Source organism: Centrocercus urophasianus, unplaced genomic scaffold (genome assembly GCF_019232065.1).
Source record: "Centrocercus urophasianus isolate 14NV4802_14NV808 unplaced genomic scaffold, USGS_Curo_1.0 seq_1184, whole genome shotgun sequence".
Taxonomy (NCBI): Eukaryota; Metazoa; Chordata; class Aves; order Galliformes; family Phasianidae; genus Centrocercus; species Centrocercus urophasianus.
In genome coordinates, this window is record NW_024884347.1 from 860 (window position 1) to 16,594 (window position 15,735).

At 60.9% G+C, this 15,735-nt stretch overlaps 4 protein-coding genes across 6 annotated transcripts; 3 read left to right on the plus strand and 1 right to left on the minus strand.

The window, feature by feature from the left end:
- Window positions 1-725: 725 nt before the first annotated feature.
- CBLIF (cobalamin binding intrinsic factor) lies at window positions 726-3,366 on the plus strand (the record flags this gene model as incomplete). The annotated part of the gene is made up of 9 exons (XM_042809385.1): window positions 726-864; window positions 965-1,138; window positions 1,266-1,409; window positions 1,492-1,635; window positions 1,716-2,126; window positions 2,523-2,670; window positions 2,766-2,884; window positions 2,956-3,019; window positions 3,108-3,366. Coding segments are annotated over 8 exons (1,341 nt in total), but the record flags the coding sequence as incomplete, so codon positions are not given.
- Window positions 3,367-3,440: 74 nt separating this feature from the next.
- On the plus strand, window positions 3,441-4,568 carry MRPL16 (mitochondrial ribosomal protein L16). The gene is made up of 4 exons (XM_042809386.1): window positions 3,441-3,522; window positions 3,650-3,715; window positions 3,804-3,952; window positions 4,035-4,568. The coding sequence occupies exons 1-4, from the start codon at window positions 3,441-3,443 to the stop codon at window positions 4,518-4,520; spliced, it is 783 nt and encodes a 260-aa protein (XP_042665320.1). The 3' UTR covers window positions 4,521-4,568.
- Window positions 4,569-5,415: 847 nt separating this feature from the next.
- On the minus strand, window positions 5,416-10,003 carry STX3 (syntaxin 3). Its single transcript, XM_042809380.1, has 12 exons — window positions 9,880-10,003; window positions 9,585-9,661; window positions 8,307-8,387; window positions 8,133-8,232; window positions 7,947-8,021; window positions 7,796-7,863; window positions 6,632-6,740; window positions 6,478-6,551; window positions 6,269-6,403; window positions 5,829-5,939; window positions 5,605-5,703; window positions 5,416-5,514 (listed from the first exon to the last, which is right to left on the minus strand). Exons 1-11 carry the CDS (start codon window positions 10,001-10,003, stop codon window positions 5,626-5,628), a joined length of 1,032 nt encoding a protein of 343 aa, XP_042665314.1. The 3' UTR covers window positions 5,416-5,514; window positions 5,605-5,625.
- On the plus strand, window positions 9,964-15,151 carry PATL1 (PAT1 homolog 1, processing body mRNA decay factor). 3 transcript variants are annotated; one of them, XM_042809381.1, is made up of 17 exons: window positions 9,964-10,016; window positions 10,345-10,456; window positions 10,547-10,836; window positions 11,460-11,654; window positions 11,739-11,840; window positions 11,945-12,034; window positions 12,135-12,343; window positions 12,412-12,495; window positions 12,651-12,834; window positions 13,037-13,151; window positions 13,240-13,337; window positions 13,411-13,470; window positions 13,561-13,709; window positions 13,816-13,975; window positions 14,098-14,253; window positions 14,328-14,419; window positions 14,500-15,151. In XM_042809381.1, the coding sequence occupies exons 1-17, from the start codon at window positions 10,002-10,004 to the stop codon at window positions 14,651-14,653; spliced, it is 2,265 nt and encodes a 754-aa protein (XP_042665315.1). In that variant the 5' UTR covers window positions 9,964-10,001; the 3' UTR covers window positions 14,654-15,151. The 3 variants fall into 3 exon arrangements, with proteins under 3 accessions (XP_042665315.1, XP_042665316.1, XP_042665317.1); XM_042809382.1 differs by having other exon boundaries at window positions 11,739-11,834; XM_042809383.1 differs by lacking the exons at window positions 9,964-10,016; window positions 10,345-10,456 and having other exon boundaries at window positions 10,689-10,836; window positions 11,414-11,654.
- Window positions 15,152-15,735: the final 584 nt, after the last annotated feature.

A 15,735-nucleotide genomic window follows, 5' to 3' on the forward strand; every position in this document is an offset into this window, starting at 1 on the left:
GAAGTTGGAGCCCACGGCCACCATGGCCAACATGGTGGCATGAATGGGGAGCACTGGCCCTGTGGGAAGAGGCAAGGGAGAGAATAAGGGGCACAAGGGACACACATCCCCGAGGGGTGCCCTGCATTCGTCTGAGTCCCTCTGGCTGCCACACAGCACCAGGGCCGTGGAGCAGCGTTGGGAGGCTGTAGGGGTCTGTGGGACGGTGGGCAGCATTGAGAGTAGCTTCAGGCAGAGGCTGGCTTCCCCCTGCAGCCCTGCAAGGAGACGCCACCCATTCATCTCTCCGTCCCCACAACCCCAGCTCTTAACCACACCGCTGTCCCACTGGCAGCCGCTGTCCCACCAGCCGCTGCAGCCCCCCAGGAGTGCTGCAGCAGGAGCAGTCAACACCATCTGGAGAAAGCCATGTAGTGGTCTCATGGAGATATTAGCAGGCCCCACTGCCAGCAGTCCCCACCGCCTGTAGGAGACAGCAGAGGAAGACCTACAGGGACAGGTATCCTGCTGAAAGTGCTTCCTGGGGTGAGGCATGGGCACAGACCATGAGAACAGTGCCAGGCACCAGACTTGTTGGTCAGGTTCTGGCTGGTCTCAGTGCCAAGGGAGAGGGCCTTGCTATACCACAACCCCATTGGTCAGCGAGCACCACCCCTGGGTGCTAAAGCCAGGCACGCAGATAAACCCCCAGGAGCAGAAGGTCAGCGCACCACTGCTGGAGGCAGCTGAGAGCAGAGAGGATCCGGCGTCAGAGGGGCACCGCTGGCACGGAGGTTCTGAGGATGCTTGGCGTGGCTCTCAGCGTTGCGGTGCTGCTGGCACTTGCAGGTTGTGGGGCGGAAGGCTTGGTCCCCCAGGACTGCAGTGAGTAACACGGGGATATCGGGGAGGAGAATGGGTGCAAAGCCCAGTAGGGGACACACGGGGTGCCCAGCACATCCCAGCCCACTCCCTCTCACCACAGTCGTCAACGCTGAGGAGCGCGCCCGCATGCTGGGGATACTGCAGCTCTCAGCTATGGACAGTGGACTGCCCAACCCCAGTGTGCTGCTGGCCCTCAACCTGGCTGGGGACAGCAGCAAGGCCCAGCAGGAATTGCTCGAGCGGATCAAGGAGACAGCAGTGAAGCAAGCAAATGGTAGGAGGGTGCCTCAGGGGCCATCCCAGAACCCTGTGGCATCAGTGCCTTGGGTTGGCTGTCCATAGTCTGGGGACAGTGGGTTTGGGTCCCAGCTGTTTGCCCCGACCACTCTCTGTCCCCACAGACATGTCCTCGGGCCAGGTGGCCCTGTACACGCTGGCCCTGCTCTCTTCCTGCTGTGATCCGAGACATGTGGAGGCACACGGGCAGAGCATTGACCTGCTCAGTATCCTTCAGGAGAAGATGGACGAGGAGGTGGCACACTGGGGTATGGGGCTCAGAATGGCACATGGCAACACAGGGATGCTGCTTTGGCCTGTGCTGGCTGATGGAACCCTGTACTTCCACAGAGGAGGAAGGCATCCCGCTGAGCACACTGTTCAGTGTGGGGCTGGATGCACAAGCGCTGTGTGTGATGGGAGCAGGTGGCTACCAGAGCGCTGTCACCATCCTGGCCAAGCAGCTGCAGAGTTCCCAGGACAAGCTCTCTGTGGGTAAGAGTCCCCCCACTCCAACACCACAGTCCAGCTGGCTCTGTCCAAGCCAAGCAGGCTGTGACAGTGTCACTATGCAGACGAACAGGCCATGATGGCACTGCCACTGGTGTGTGCTTATAACCGGAATGAGCTCCAGGGTATGCAGGACCTGCTGAACTCAACACTGTCAAAAGTGACCAACGAATTCCTTGAAAATCAGAATAAAGGAAACGGCTTCATTGGGAACATCTACAGCACAGGTCTGGCCATGCAGCTGCTGCTGGCTGCAGGCAAGTTCTATGCCCCGCGGAAGTGGGACTGCACCCAGCCCGTGGCTGCCATCACCGAACACCACCTGCAGCAGCCTATGGCCATTGCTCAGGCACTGCCAGCCCTGGTGGGCAAAACCTACCTGGATTCTGCCAGTCTGGACTGCAGCACCGAAGCATCCAAAACGACTAGCCTGCAGCTGGACCCAAAGCCGAGCCAGGGCATAGCAGCTCAGCAAGGTATTGGCTGCCTCCATCCCCACAGGGCCACCACCCTGATCTCCTTATAGTTTGTAATGGATTACTCCAATTGGGTATGCACCTTATGGGGCTGGAAGAGTCCAGACTGGGAAGGTGTGGTTGCTGTCACATTGTACTCTCATGTCCATGCTGATGGATGCGGATTTTGGTATGTCATTAGCCCTTAATGAGACTAAAGGTCCCTTGCAGGAAACATTACCTTTCCATTTTGTTGACACCAGCCATTGCCACATACTTGACCTACCTCTGGTCACGTTGTCACATTTCTGTTTGTTCTTTGCATATTTGCCATCATTTATTTCTGCTTACTTCCTTGTTGGACAACAATTTCCCCTTTGAGACAATGAACTCACAGCTCCTGTCGTATTTTCTCAGTGGGATCCACCATCACAGTGAAGTACACCATCACCAACAACTTGGTTGGACAGTTCTTCACCTATACCACCACAGTGGATGTCCCACATGGCTCCGTGCTCCTGGTCGTGCTGGAGGAGGCAGAGAAGTCCGACAAAACCATCTTTGGGTGAGTAGTGGGGGGCGTAATAGGGTTGGTGTCACCACCTGGGCCCCAACCCACTGCTCGTCAGACTGCAGTCCCACCACCCATCTGCCCCACAGCTTTAAGACAGAACCAACATCCTGGGGCCCAATGGTGGTGTCCATCCACGGGCTGGCTGCCAGTGAGACTGAGAGGACCTACTGGCAGTTCTTCAGTGGCAGTGATGCGCTGCAGGAAGGTGGGCAGTGCTGGGGGGGTGGCAGGGGCTGTGGTGGGGAGCCACAGCCTCACGCCCATTCCCCTCTGCAGGGGTTGGCACGTACGAGCCACACGACGGGGAGCACATCCAGGCTGTCTTCAGCACCTACTGATGGTACCGGGGGAGAAACAGCCCTGCCGGGCCCTACAACGTGGCAATAAAGAGTCATTTGCAGAACGTCCTTCTTTGCGTGCTCCCACAGCCCCCTGAATAACACAGCCACGTTGTGGTTCTGTGGTCTTCGAGGTCCCTCCCAACACAACTGTTCTGCGGCTATGTGATCCTTGTGGGTCCCTCCCAACGTGCGACATTTTGTGTTCCGTGTTCCTACATACGGCCTGGGAGCGGCCTGGGCAGCACGGGGTGAAGGAGGGCGGGCTGAAGCTTCTGCCAGGCAGAGAGGCCCTGGAGAGCCGGAACCCGCATTCCCTTCCCCTCGGCCGAGGGGGAAAAGGAGCTGTGTGACCGGAAGTGCTTCCCGCCGGGCGGCTGATGGGGCGGACCCGATGGCGGCGCCCGGCAGGCACTTCCGGCCATGGGGTGGTGGCGGCTGGGGCGGCCCGTGGCGGCCTGCGGAGGCCGGGGGGGCCCGGGAGGGACCCGAGGGAGACTATGGGGTAGGCAGGAGGGGTCTGTAGGGCGGGGAAGGGGGTCAGGTGTGCGGGGCGCTGCCCGGGGCGGCCTTCCTGGTGCCCCCGGCCCGGCCCGGCCCGGCCCGGCCCTGAGTGCTCACTGTGCCCTTAGGCCTCGGCGGCAGCACCGTCCCCCGGGCAGGCCTTAAGAAGTTCGTGCTGCCCCCTGACTACAGTGGTAAGTGCGGGACCCCGCGTCTGGCGGCGGTGCCTGAGGGAGTTGTCTGTTCCCTCCCCACCCACCTCTGCGATGATCCTCCCTGCAGGCATCACGCTCCCGGAGAGGCCGAAGCTGAAATTCATGGAGAAGGTGCCGGCAGTGCCGAAGGCCAGACGGGAACCACGGCAGCTGCGGGACATTCGCGGGCCTTCCCATGTGGCCACTGATTTCACACAGGGGCAGTACGGCATCCTGGTGAGCACTGGGCTGTGGTGGGTTGCACCAGGCTTAGAGCACCTCCGGTGCCCAGCAGTCAGCCCTTGCCGTTGTCCCACAGGCGCTGGGCGGTGGCTACCTGCACTGGGGGCACCTGGAGATGATCCGCTTGACCATCGGGCGCTGCATGGACCCCAAGAACATGTTTGCCATCTGGCGCGTGCCACCTCCCTACAAACCACTGACAAAGAAGAGCCTCGGACACCGCATGGGGGGTGGCAAAGGCCCCATCGACCGCTACGTGACCGCAGTGAAGAGCGGACAGCTCGTGGTAGAGCTTGGTGGGCGCTGCGAGTTCGAGGAGGTGAAACCCTTCCTCACACAGGTGGCCAACAAGCTGCCCTTCCTTGCTGTTGCTGTCAGCCGGCAGAGCCTGCTGCAGATGCGGCAAGAGGAGGAGGAGAAGAGGCGCAACAACCAGAACCCCTGGACCTTTGAGCGTGTCATCACCGCCAACATGCTGGGCATGCGAAGGTACCTCAGCCCCTACGACCTGAAGCTGAAGGGACGCTACTGGGGGAAATTTTTCCTCAAGCACAGGGTGTAGCCCGCAGGCAGGGATGAAGCCACCAGAATAAAGCCTTCTGTGAACGCATGGAATTGTAGAATCTTTGATGTTGGAAAAGACCTCTAAAATCATTGAGTCCATCTGTCCGCTTACCACCAAGAAATGTTTAGATGTGGCACTGGGGGACCTGCTTGAGTGGAGAAATATTGGTGTAGGTGGACTGTTGGGCTCAGTGATCTTGGAGTTTTCTTCCAGCCTTGGTGAATCTGTGATTCAGTATTGCCCGCTATGTCATGATCACATGCCACATATCTACGTTTCTTCAACACCTCCAGGGATGGTGACTCCACCACCCCCCTGGGCATCCCATTCCAATGTCAAACCATTCTTTTAGAAAAGAGGTTTTTCCTAATATTCAGCCTGACCCTCCCCTGGCACAGCTTGAGGTCATTGCCTCTCATCCTTTCACTCCTTATGTGGTAGGAGGCCAACTTTACCTCACTATAACCTCATTTCAGGGAGTGGCAGAGAACAATAATACTTTTCCAGCTTCCTCTTCTCCAGACTGAACAATCCCAGCTCCCTCAGCCACTCCACATAAGACCTGTGCTCCGGACCCCTCACCAGCTTCATTACCTTCCTTTGGGTGCGATTACTGTGGGTTGTGGAGGCCCAGATGTGGGGATGGGATGCGGAGGTGAGTGACACGACTCCCTGACACAGCACCATGGGGTGGAGTGTGAGTCATCTCTTTATTGGGGAGGAGGGCTGTGGTGCAGGTGTCGGCACATCTGGAGAGCAGCTCCGTGGAGGAATGGCTGCACACGAGCTCTGAGTGAGGGGTGAGCTGCTTTCACCACCGGGCAAAGCAGAGCCCTGGCTGTGGCTGGCTCCGTGCTGGTGAGTAGGGAGCTGTGGGACCCTGGTGTGAGGACAGCGGGTGAGAGGGGACCTCGGGGTGACGTCCTCAAGGCTTGGCAGGTGGGTCCCAGGGCCACGGGTAGGATCACCGAACAGGATGGGGAAAGGCCACCTGTAAGCGGGAAGCATCAGAGGCGGCTGGCACTGCTACCCCATCTGTGAGTGAGTGCTGCTGGCCCGAACCCCATGGGCACCCCATCACCTGTGGGGAGTGGCTGGGATGTCAGGCGAAGATGCTACCGATGCTGGCAGCCAGGATGATGACAAGGATAATGCAGCAAATCATGATCATGATCTTCTTCTGCACGGGAGAGAGGGACTGTGAGGCTGGGACATGGACAGGGCAGGGAAGGGGAACAAGGGACAAGAAGACAGAGGTTCAGGGGGCGACTCAGAGCAATGTGGGATCCTGTTGGTCCCTCTCACCCTCCTGGCTTCGCTTTGGTACTTGACGGCCTTTTTGGTGTCAGCCACAGCTCGCTCCACGAAGCCGACAGACTGGTCCATGTTGTTTTCTATGCGGTCGATCATGGCTCCCTATGGGGGCAACAAGGAGAGACAAGGGGCACAGCACGACTCCTCGCATTGCATGGGGCACTGGGAGTGCTCAGAGGGGATGGGGAGGAAACCCTCCCGGGGATTCGGTGCCATGGCTCTGTGGTGCTCCATGGCCAGGTCCCAGCCCCCGGGGTCCCTCCTTGTTCCCCTGCTGTCCCATGCATGAGTCCCGGTCCTTCTCTATCCTGTCCCTACTTGTCCCTATGCTGTCCTATGTCCAGACCCCTGTTTGTCCCCTCCCTTCCCCTGCCTCAGACCCTTTGTCTCCCCTGCCTCATGCTGGCTCGCAGCTCGCCCCGCGGCCATGCCTGGTTCTCCACCAGCATGGCGATGTCGACAAACATGTCGTGCAGCTCCTTGATGCTGCTCTCCAGCCGCACGATGTCCTTATGCCGCCCCTCGATTTCACTCAGTGCCTGCTTTGAGATCTGCGAGTCCACGATCTGCAGGGGAGACAAGGCAAGAGGCGTCAGAGGAGCAGCTCCAGACCCCCAACCCCTGGCCCCATGGGGCTCACCCCTGAGGTGAAGATGGCGGGGTTCCCGCTCTCCAGCATCTCCTCCAGCTCCTCATCCGTCGTGTTCTTGCCAGCTGTGGGGAGTGAGCGCTGCCACAAGCTCTGCCCACCCCACTGAATGAGTGGGGCATAAGGTGGGGAAGGGGACACGCACTGATCTCTAGCTGCCGCTGGATCCGGCCTTTGCTGCGCTCCCGGAAGTCAACCTGCGCCTCGTTGTACTTGGTCATCACATCAACGAACTTGCGGGACAGGACTGAGTGCTGGGGATGGGGACATTGGGAACACCCTGAGCATGGCGTAGCTCAGCCCCAGGGGCTGGATTGAGTGCTGGATTTGGGCATGGGGACAGTGAGAAGTGGACATTGGGATGGGACGCCCCAGGCATGGCATGTTCCAGCTTCCAGAACCAAGTACTGGGGATATGAACATTGGGCTGGGGTCACCCGAGGTGTGGTGTGTCCCAGTCCTAGAGGACAGGACTGAGTGCAGGGGGCAGAGATGTTGGGATGGGGTTACCGTGATGTGTCCCACCACAGGATACATGACTGAGTGTGGAGGACAGGGACAGAGATATTGGGATGGTGACATTGGGTTGGGAACGCCGAGTATGGCATGTTCCAGCCCCTGGTATTATGATCAAGCTCTGGAGTTATGTATGAGAGACACTGGGATATGGACACCCCAGTGTCCCAGCCCCGGGGGACAGGATTGAGTGCTGGGAATGGGAACATTCTGATGTGCCTGACCACAGGATACGTGACTGAGTGCTATGACAGAGACAGAGACATTGGGATGGCAACACTGGAAAGCAGATATCTCAGGCATGGCATGTTCCAGCTCCCAGGGACAGGGCCAAGAACTGGGGATGGGGATACAGGGATGGGGACATTGGCATGATAATAATCTGAGCATGTTGTGTTCCAGCCCATGGGGTTAGGATCAAGTGCTGGGATTGGGGATGGGGAGATTGGGCTGGAGACACTTCAGGCATGGTGAGCCTCAGCCCTATAGGATAGGACTGAGTGCTGGGGATGGGGACACTGGGACAGGGACATTGGGATGGGAACACTGCAGGCGTGTCATGTACCAGACCATGAGGACAGGACCAAGTGCTGGAGTTGTGAATGGGGAACCCCCAAGCACAGTGTGCCCCACATCAGGGTACACGACTGAGCGCTAAGGATGGCAACAGGGATACGGGAACAGGGACACCATAGGTAAAGCATGCCTCAGCCCCAGGGGACAAACCCGAGTGTGGGAGCAGCCGTGATGCATTCCACCCCCGGGAGGGGATGGCAGGGTGCAGTCACCTCACCTGGGACTTGCGTATGCGCAGGTCAGCAGAGGAGCGGGCCTCATCCTGCTCGATGTTCCTCTCCATGCCTGCCAGCAGTGAGAACCCCACCTGTCAGGTGCATTTCCCCCCCCACCACGGTGACCCCAGGGCCGGGGACACAGCCACTCACTCTTCAGCTTGTTGCGCACGCTGTTGGCCGTCTTCTTGATGTCAGCTGTGAGCTGCTCCAATTCATCTTTGGTCTCTGCAGGGGAGGGGATACTGAGATGGGGATGCCATCACAGGTGTGTGTCCAAGGAGGGGACGTATGGCCCTGATGGGGGGGAGAGGGATGATGACACACAGCCATGCTCACTCTGCTCAGGGATGGGGGCCGAGAGGATGACACTGTAGAGCTTCTTGGCCTCCTCCACGTTCTCTGAAATTTTGTCGATGTTCTGCCTCGTCTCCTCAATCTAGAAGGGCCATGAGGACATGTCACCTGTGTCCCCCACGTGCCCCACATCCCCTGTGTCCACCTGCTCCACACCTCAGCAAAGAATTCGTCCATGAAGGCTGTGTTGTCGATGGCGATTTCCATCTCATCGGTGTCATCCTCAGCATCCTGCTTCTGTGGGAAGTAGCAAGGGGATGCTCAGGGGACAGCTGGGGACACCTGGTGGGTGTGGGCCGAGGACAGGGAGGGATGCAATGGCCCCCAAGCAGTGAGGGGGGGTCCAGCCGGGTGCCATCTGCTCACATCTGACCAGCGGGAATTAACGGATTGCAGGGCTGGGCAGTGGGAGGAGCAGGGACAGAGATGAGGCACTCCATCATGGGGCTTTGCGGCCCCAAACATCACCCCACAGCAGCTCCGCACGAGCTCCCCTCTGCCCCACAACCACCCTTGCCATTACCATGGTGTTGTGCCCCAGCCCCCTATTTCTGGGGTAAAAATAATGCTTAATCCCCTGCTCCCCCCGCAGGGCCTGATCGTGGGCAGTGCCTCCCTTAATCCCTGCTAAATCCCCCACGGGGCAGCATGGAGGCTGCAGGGCTGCGCAGCGTGGGGAGCACCCCAAGAATCCAAAAGCAGGGCACGGGGCCCTGTGTGTGTTCCGCATCGCTTCCTGCGCGCCACAGTGAGATTGCAGCCACCCCGAATCCTCCCAGGGCTAAGACCCGTGGTCCCCTCTGGCAGTAGGGCACGACCTATCCCTGGATGACCCCAGTGTGCCCCCCATGGTGCCCTGCACCCCTCACCGCCCGGAGCTGCTCCAGCCGGTCCCGCATGGTGCTGGGCTGCCAGGACTCGTCGCCCGCCTGCTGCCGTCCTACATCAGCCCCGCTAATCCCCACTGATGGGCACTCAATGAGAGCAAGGCTGAGGCGGGGCTGCCCGCATCCGCCACGTGTGCTCCAGACACCCGAGGGGGGGTGGAGAAGGTGCCAGTGACACGAGTATCTCCACAGCTTACAGATGACCCTGGCACCGGGTGGGGGACAGGAGGTGGTGGTGGACAGGTGGACACGGCCACGGATAGGGGATATGAGTGGTGTGACATGGGTTGGAGGGCAGGGCCATGGATAGGAGATATGGGTGTTGGGGTATGAAACGGGGACATGGCCATGGGTAGAGGACACAGGTGTTGGGATGCGAGTTGGGGGTGTGGCTAAGGGTAGGGGACGTGGTTTGGGGGACATAACCATGGATGGGAGGCACAAATGGTGGGACGCAGGTTGGAGACGTGGCTAATAGGGGACACGGACTGGGGTTGTGGCCATGGTTAGGGGACATGAGGCAGACTTGGCCATAGTTAGGGCACACCGGTTGAGGGACGTGAGCTGGGGGACATGTCTGCGGGCAGGGGACCCAGGTGGTGGGGCACAGGTTGGAGGACACGACTAGAGGGAAACACCCAGGGAATTTAGCGGAGGACTGAGACACGGCTGACGTGGGGGGCACCGGTTGGGGCAGCAGCGCCGGCGCTGGGGCAGGACGGGGCACAGGTGCCCGGAGGCAGGCAGAAAAAGGCCGCCTGCCCCTTTAAGAGCCGCCCGCAGTGGGGCGCGGCGCACTAAAGCCTTCGAGTGGGCGGTGCTTCCCATTTGCGCATGCGCACCCCACGGACGGGTGGGGAGGGTGACGTCATGCGCCTGCGCCCGCGGCGGCGCATGCTCGGCGGGGCCGGAGCGGGCCGCGCGGAGCCTGCGGGCGGGGGGCGCCGCCGCCGCCGCCGCCGCCATGTTCCGGTACCCGGTGAGTGGGGGGCGGGGCGGGGGCTGATGGGGGGGGGGTCGGGCCGCAGGGACCGGAGCTGGGGCTCGAGCTCGGGCCTCGGAGTTGGGTTTGGGGCCGTGGTTGTGGGCTCAGAGCTGAGGGCCGGGGCCGTGGGGTCGTGGGGTCGTGGGGTCGTGGGGCCGTTGGTTCAAGGCCCAGGGTCAGCTCTGGGTGCTGAGCGCTGGGGCCCGTAGCTTGGGGCCAGGGCTCTGGGCTTGGGACTGGGGCTGCTGGGCAGGGCTGGGCCTTGGGCTTGATGGCAGTGCTGGCAGTGGTGGTGGTACAAACGTGCTGTCTGCCACCACAGTCCCTGGAGGAGTGCCCGCTGGATGAGGAGGACGACGGCTTCCAGGCACTGGGCGAGGAGGATGAGGACATTGATCAGTTCAACGATGACACCTTTGGAGCCGGGGCTGTCGGTGAGCTCTTGGTCCCTCTCTCTTGCCCTCACTGCCCACCCGGTGCCTGGTGCTCTCTGCTGCCACGCTCACCCCACCGTTCCCATGCAGATGATGACTGGCAGGAGGCCCACGAGCGATTGGCTGAGCTGGAGGAGAAACCCTTGGGCTCTGGGCAGCAGACCGCACCAAGCAGTGAAGATGCAGAGTTGCTGGGTGAACCTGAGGATGCACTGGCAGAGCGGCTGACGCGGCTGGTGATCGAGAGTGAGCTGGAGGACCCTGCCATCATGCGAGCTGTGCACACCCGTGGGCCTGGTGCACAGACTATGGCACTCAACACCAGCATCTGGGATGGCCCCTCTGTGCTGCAGCGCATCTGCACGCCGCTGCTCACCCAGGTAGGGGCATAATGCTGTCACCACTCAATAGAGGGCCGCAGGAATGGGGAAGGAAATGTTAGGAAGTGGCTCTTTACCAGAGGGTTGTAGGCGTGGAGCAGAGGTTTCTGGCTTCACAGAAAAGCAGGCACTGCCTCACACTGCCAGAACTTGAGGAGTGTTGGGCAATGCTCTCGGGCGTATGTTTGGGTTTTGGGTGTTCTTGTGTGGGGTCAGGGGTTGGATGTGGTGGTCCCTGTGGGTCCCTCCCAGCTTGGGATATTCTGTGGCTGTTGGGTGAGCTGTGCTTGGACATCTCTTCTTGACCCTGCATATGCTCTCTCTGGGCTGGGTGGTGCCACTCAATCCCTCATGGTGTCAGCACTCAGGATTTGGGATTGTCAGTGCCTTGAGCCATAACTGTTTTAATTGCTAGGTGACAGAGAGTGAGGCTTAATTAAGAATCATACACAGGATCCTTGGGGCTCCCTGAGAATCCTGGCTGGGGCGTGGGGATCTCCAGCACTGGGAAAGCACTATGCGGCAGCTCCTCTGCACTATACCACGTCAGTGTCAACGTCCTTGCCACCGTGTCCAGCCCTGAGACTTCTTTCCAGGGCTTTTCTCCCCACTTCTACTTGCAGGAGATGCCATCAGTGTCCGTGCTGGACTACGCTCTGCCCCAGAGACCCCTGCAGGCTCAGGAGGAGGAGCGGGACCCCTCGGAGCGGGCACTGCCACGTCGCTCATCCTCTCCCATCATTGGGAGCCCCCCTGTACGAGCAGTCCCCATCGGTACCCCTCCCAAGCAGGTCGCTATGCCCAATTTTAACCAGCAGGTATGGCCCCTAGCTCCCTAAAGCAGGTGCACGCCCCGTGGTGAGGAGCCAGACATCAGACCCCCACTGCTTTCCTTCTCTCAGATCCTGTGTCCAAAGCCTGTCCACATCAGGGCTACCATGCAGCAGCGCTACTCTGCTCCCTACAGCGAGAGGATGTCCCCCAACCAGCTCTGCAACGTACCAGTACTCCCTGCTCCCACCCCCAAGCCCCTCTGATGCCCCAACTGCATCATCATCCCACCTGGGAGGACCATGACTGGGGGCTCTGCTCCTTTATTTTCTCGCAGAACTCTTCGTTGCTGGGCCACCCATTCCCCACCAGTGTCTCTCCCGTTTTCACCCACCTGCAGCGGGCGCAGCTGCTGGGAGGAGCGCAGGTAAAGCCCTGGACTCTGTGCCCGCCAGCCTCTTAGGGGTGAGGGTCCAGCATTCTGATGGACCCTTCCTGACCCACACTCCCTCTGCCCCCAATTTCAGGCCGGCCGAATTTCTCCCAGCCAGTTTGCTCGAGTCTCAGGCCTCGTTGGGAACCCGCTACCCTCCGTCAATCCCAAGCTGCTGCAGGGCAGAATGGGGCAGATGATGGCTCCCACTGGCGGCTTTCGTGCCTTCTTTGGGGCTGGCCCCGCTCCGCCCTCACAGCCGCAGCCTCCGCCGGGCCCCGTGCCTCACCTGCAGGGCCTGAGGTAGGCACTGACCCCCTTGGGGTCGCGCGCCTGCTGTACAGCCCTGTAATCCCGTGTGCTCCCCACAGGCCACAGCCCTTCCGACCGGACACCACCCACCTGCACCCCCAGCATCGCCGGCTCCTGCACCAGCGGCAGCAGCAGAACCGAAAGTGAGCACCGGGCGGGAGGGAGCGCGAGGAGGTGGGCGGTGCCCCGGTGCCGGCTGTTCTGGGGGCCCGTGCAGCCGGGGCTAGCCTGTGCACCACTCTCTGTCCCTTCCTGTAGCTCCTGTGTGCTCATGGGTGCTCTTCTTGCCTCCTGCCAGCCAGCACCGTGGCCTCAACGGCTCGATGGGGGAACGAGGGGGCCACCGTGGCAGCCACCAGGAGCAGGCACGCAAGGACCCCTACGCAAACCTCATGCTGCAGCGGGAGAAGGACTGGGTGTCCAAGATCCAGATGATGCAGCTGCAGAGCACCGATCCCTACTTGGATGACTACTACTATCAGGTACTGGGAGAGGGGCAGGGATGGGGCCAGCATGAGGGAAGAGCTGTCATGCTTTGCCTTGGGAAAGGGAGGGCATCAGAGAAGACATCACACTTTCTGCGTGTACCGGGAAGGAGTGTTGTGAAGCACTGCTGCGTGAAGGAGAAGCAGTGGGGAGAGAGCTTTGCTCCTGGGATACTGACCTTTCCTGTCTCTGTTCCAGAACTACTTCCAGAAGCTGGAGAAGCTGTCAGCAGCTGAGGAAGACGGTCCCAAGAAGGAGCGTACGAAACTCATCACCCCTCAGGTGGCAAAGCTGGAGCACACCTACAAGCCAGGTTAGCACTTCCTTCCCCAGGTCTGGAGGCAGGGAGAGCAGTTCTGCCCTGGAAGCTGGCTCCTTGCATCCCCTGCCCTGTCCTGCAGTGCAGTTTGAGGGCTCGCTTGGGAAGCTGACAGTCTCAAGTGTGAATAACCCCCGGAAGATGATCGATGCAGTGGTGACCTCCCGTGGAGAGGATGACGTGAGTGCTGCCCCTTCCTCCCAGTCCCCCATGACCTGCACCTGTACCCTGACCTCCTCTCTCCCCTGGGCAGGAGACAAAGGAGAAGCAGGTCCGGGACAAGCGGCGTCAGACACTTGTCACCATTGAGAAGGTAAGTGCTGCGTCCCCACTCTGTACGGGGCACGCCTGTGGGTCTCTGACTGTGGGTCTCTGCCTTGTGCGATGGCCACCTGTCCTGTAGACGTACAGCCTCCTCCTGGATGTGGAGGACTACGAGAGACGCTACCTCCTGAGCTTGGAGGGTGAGCGGCCCGCCCTGATAGGTGAGAGGAAGCAGAAGATCTGCAACATGTATGACAATCTGCGTGGGAAAGCACCGGGGCAGGAAAGGTGAGCAGGGGGAGGCTGGGGGCTGAAATGACCTCACTTTTGCACCTCGATGTCGCTGTGGGGTGCACCTTCTATTGCTGTGCTGGCTGAGTCATTTCCTTCACAGGCTGAGCGACGACCACTTCATGCAGATCATGTGCATCCGGAAAGGAAAGCGCCTGGTGGCCCGCATCCTCCCCTTCCTGTCCCCTGAGCAAGCGGCCGACGTGCTGTTGGCGACGGCCCGGAACCTGCCCTTCCTCATCAAGAAGGATGCTCAGGATGAGGTGACTTCTGCGGCTCAGAGCGTTCCTGCCACGCCCCACAATGCAGGCCCCCACCTCTCCCCTTGGGAGAATGGGGATGGTTATGGGGCAACCCTGCATCCCAGCTCTCTATGCTCCCCCAGGTGCTGCCCTGCCTGCTGCGGCCCTTTTCACACCTCCTATACCAGCTCCCCCTAGGGACAGTCACTAGCCTGGTGCAGCAGCTCACCAACCTACCTCAGAGTGCTGCCGCACCCACCTCCACCAACCTGCACCTCACCACAGTGCTCCAAAACAAGGTGGGCACCCGCTGGGCTGGCGTTGCTCCGTTGCGTCCCCGCGGGTCCCCAACACCTCATCTCCATCCCTGCAGTTCGGCCTGTCCCTGCTGTACCTGGCTCTGAGCCGTGGGGAGGAGCTGCAGAGCACGGACGGCGGCACGGAGCTGATGCAGGACAACCAGTGGTGAGAGATGGAGCGGCAGGGCCGTCATGCGGGGGGAAGAGCCAGCACTGTCCTCATGCCGACACATCCTCTGCCCACAGGACGGAGCTGATGCTGCTGGCCACTCAAGAGCTGCTGCGTGTACCACCCACTGCCCTGCCCAAGCAGGTGCCCCCTCCCTCCAACCTGCTCTCTTTCTTCTCCCGCTACGTCGACCAACAGAAGCTCAACCTCCTGCAGACCAAGCTGCAGTGAGTGCTGTGCTCAGCCCCCCAACCCCCGGCAGGACGGTGCCCTGGGGCGGGCACAGATGGGTAGTTCTTTGGCTGAGTGCCGGTGCTGTTGCTCAGTCCTAGCGCTGAGTCTCAGTGCCGGTGCCTGGTTCTGGCCCCCAGCCCCTGGCAGCACCTGGCAGCTCGTTCTGCTGCTGGGTTCTGGTGTCTTCTGGTTCTAGCGCCCGGTTCCAGCCCCCCCATGCTGTTTGCACACCCCCTGTCTCCTCACCCCGCCCCCACCGCAGTTGCAGTTCACACACACACACACACACACACACACACACACACACAGCCCCGTAGGCCCACGCCATCCCGTGGAGATCCCTTGTTATTATATATATATTTTATTTGAATTTTTTTGTGCTTTTTTTTTTTTGTTTTGTTTTGTTTTGTTTTGCCCGGTTTTCGGCTCTGGTTCAGGAGAATAAAGTTTCTAACTTTACATTTTTATAGGATGTAAATAAAGTCGGATTCTGTACGGTCCCGCCTGGCCTCTGCTTGCCCCGCCCCCAGGAACGTCACGGCCGTGGCCACGCCCCCAAGCGGTGACGTCAGGTCTACGTGGCCGCGCCGCGCCCTGGGTAAAGGCCATAGGTTAGCGCCCCGTGGCAGCGCCCTCGAGGCCAATCAGCGTGCGCGCTGCGGGAGGCCTCGCCTTCCGGCCAATCGGCAGCGCGATGAGTCACCGCTTCTCGGTGTCGGCCCCGCGTGGTTTCCCTTCCCGTTTCCCATTGGCTCGGCGCGGCGACGGGCGTGTCGTCGAGCCAATGGGAGCTCGGGACGAGACTCGCGGCGTCAGCCAACCGGAGGGCCGGCGCCGCGCCGCGCTCGCCTCTCCACCAATCGGCTGCGCGGGGCAGGACGAGCGGCGCTCCGCTCGGCCAATGGGTGGCGGGGCGTGGCGGCTGACGGCGGCGGCCATGGCAGAGGTGCGTGGGGCGGGCTCGGGCCCCGGCGCGGCGCTGCCCGTGCCCATGGCGCTGCCCGCGGCGCCCGGCGCGGCCCCGACGCTGCCCTCCCCGGCGGCGGGAGGCGGAGGAGGTGGCGGCCAAGGGGCGGCTC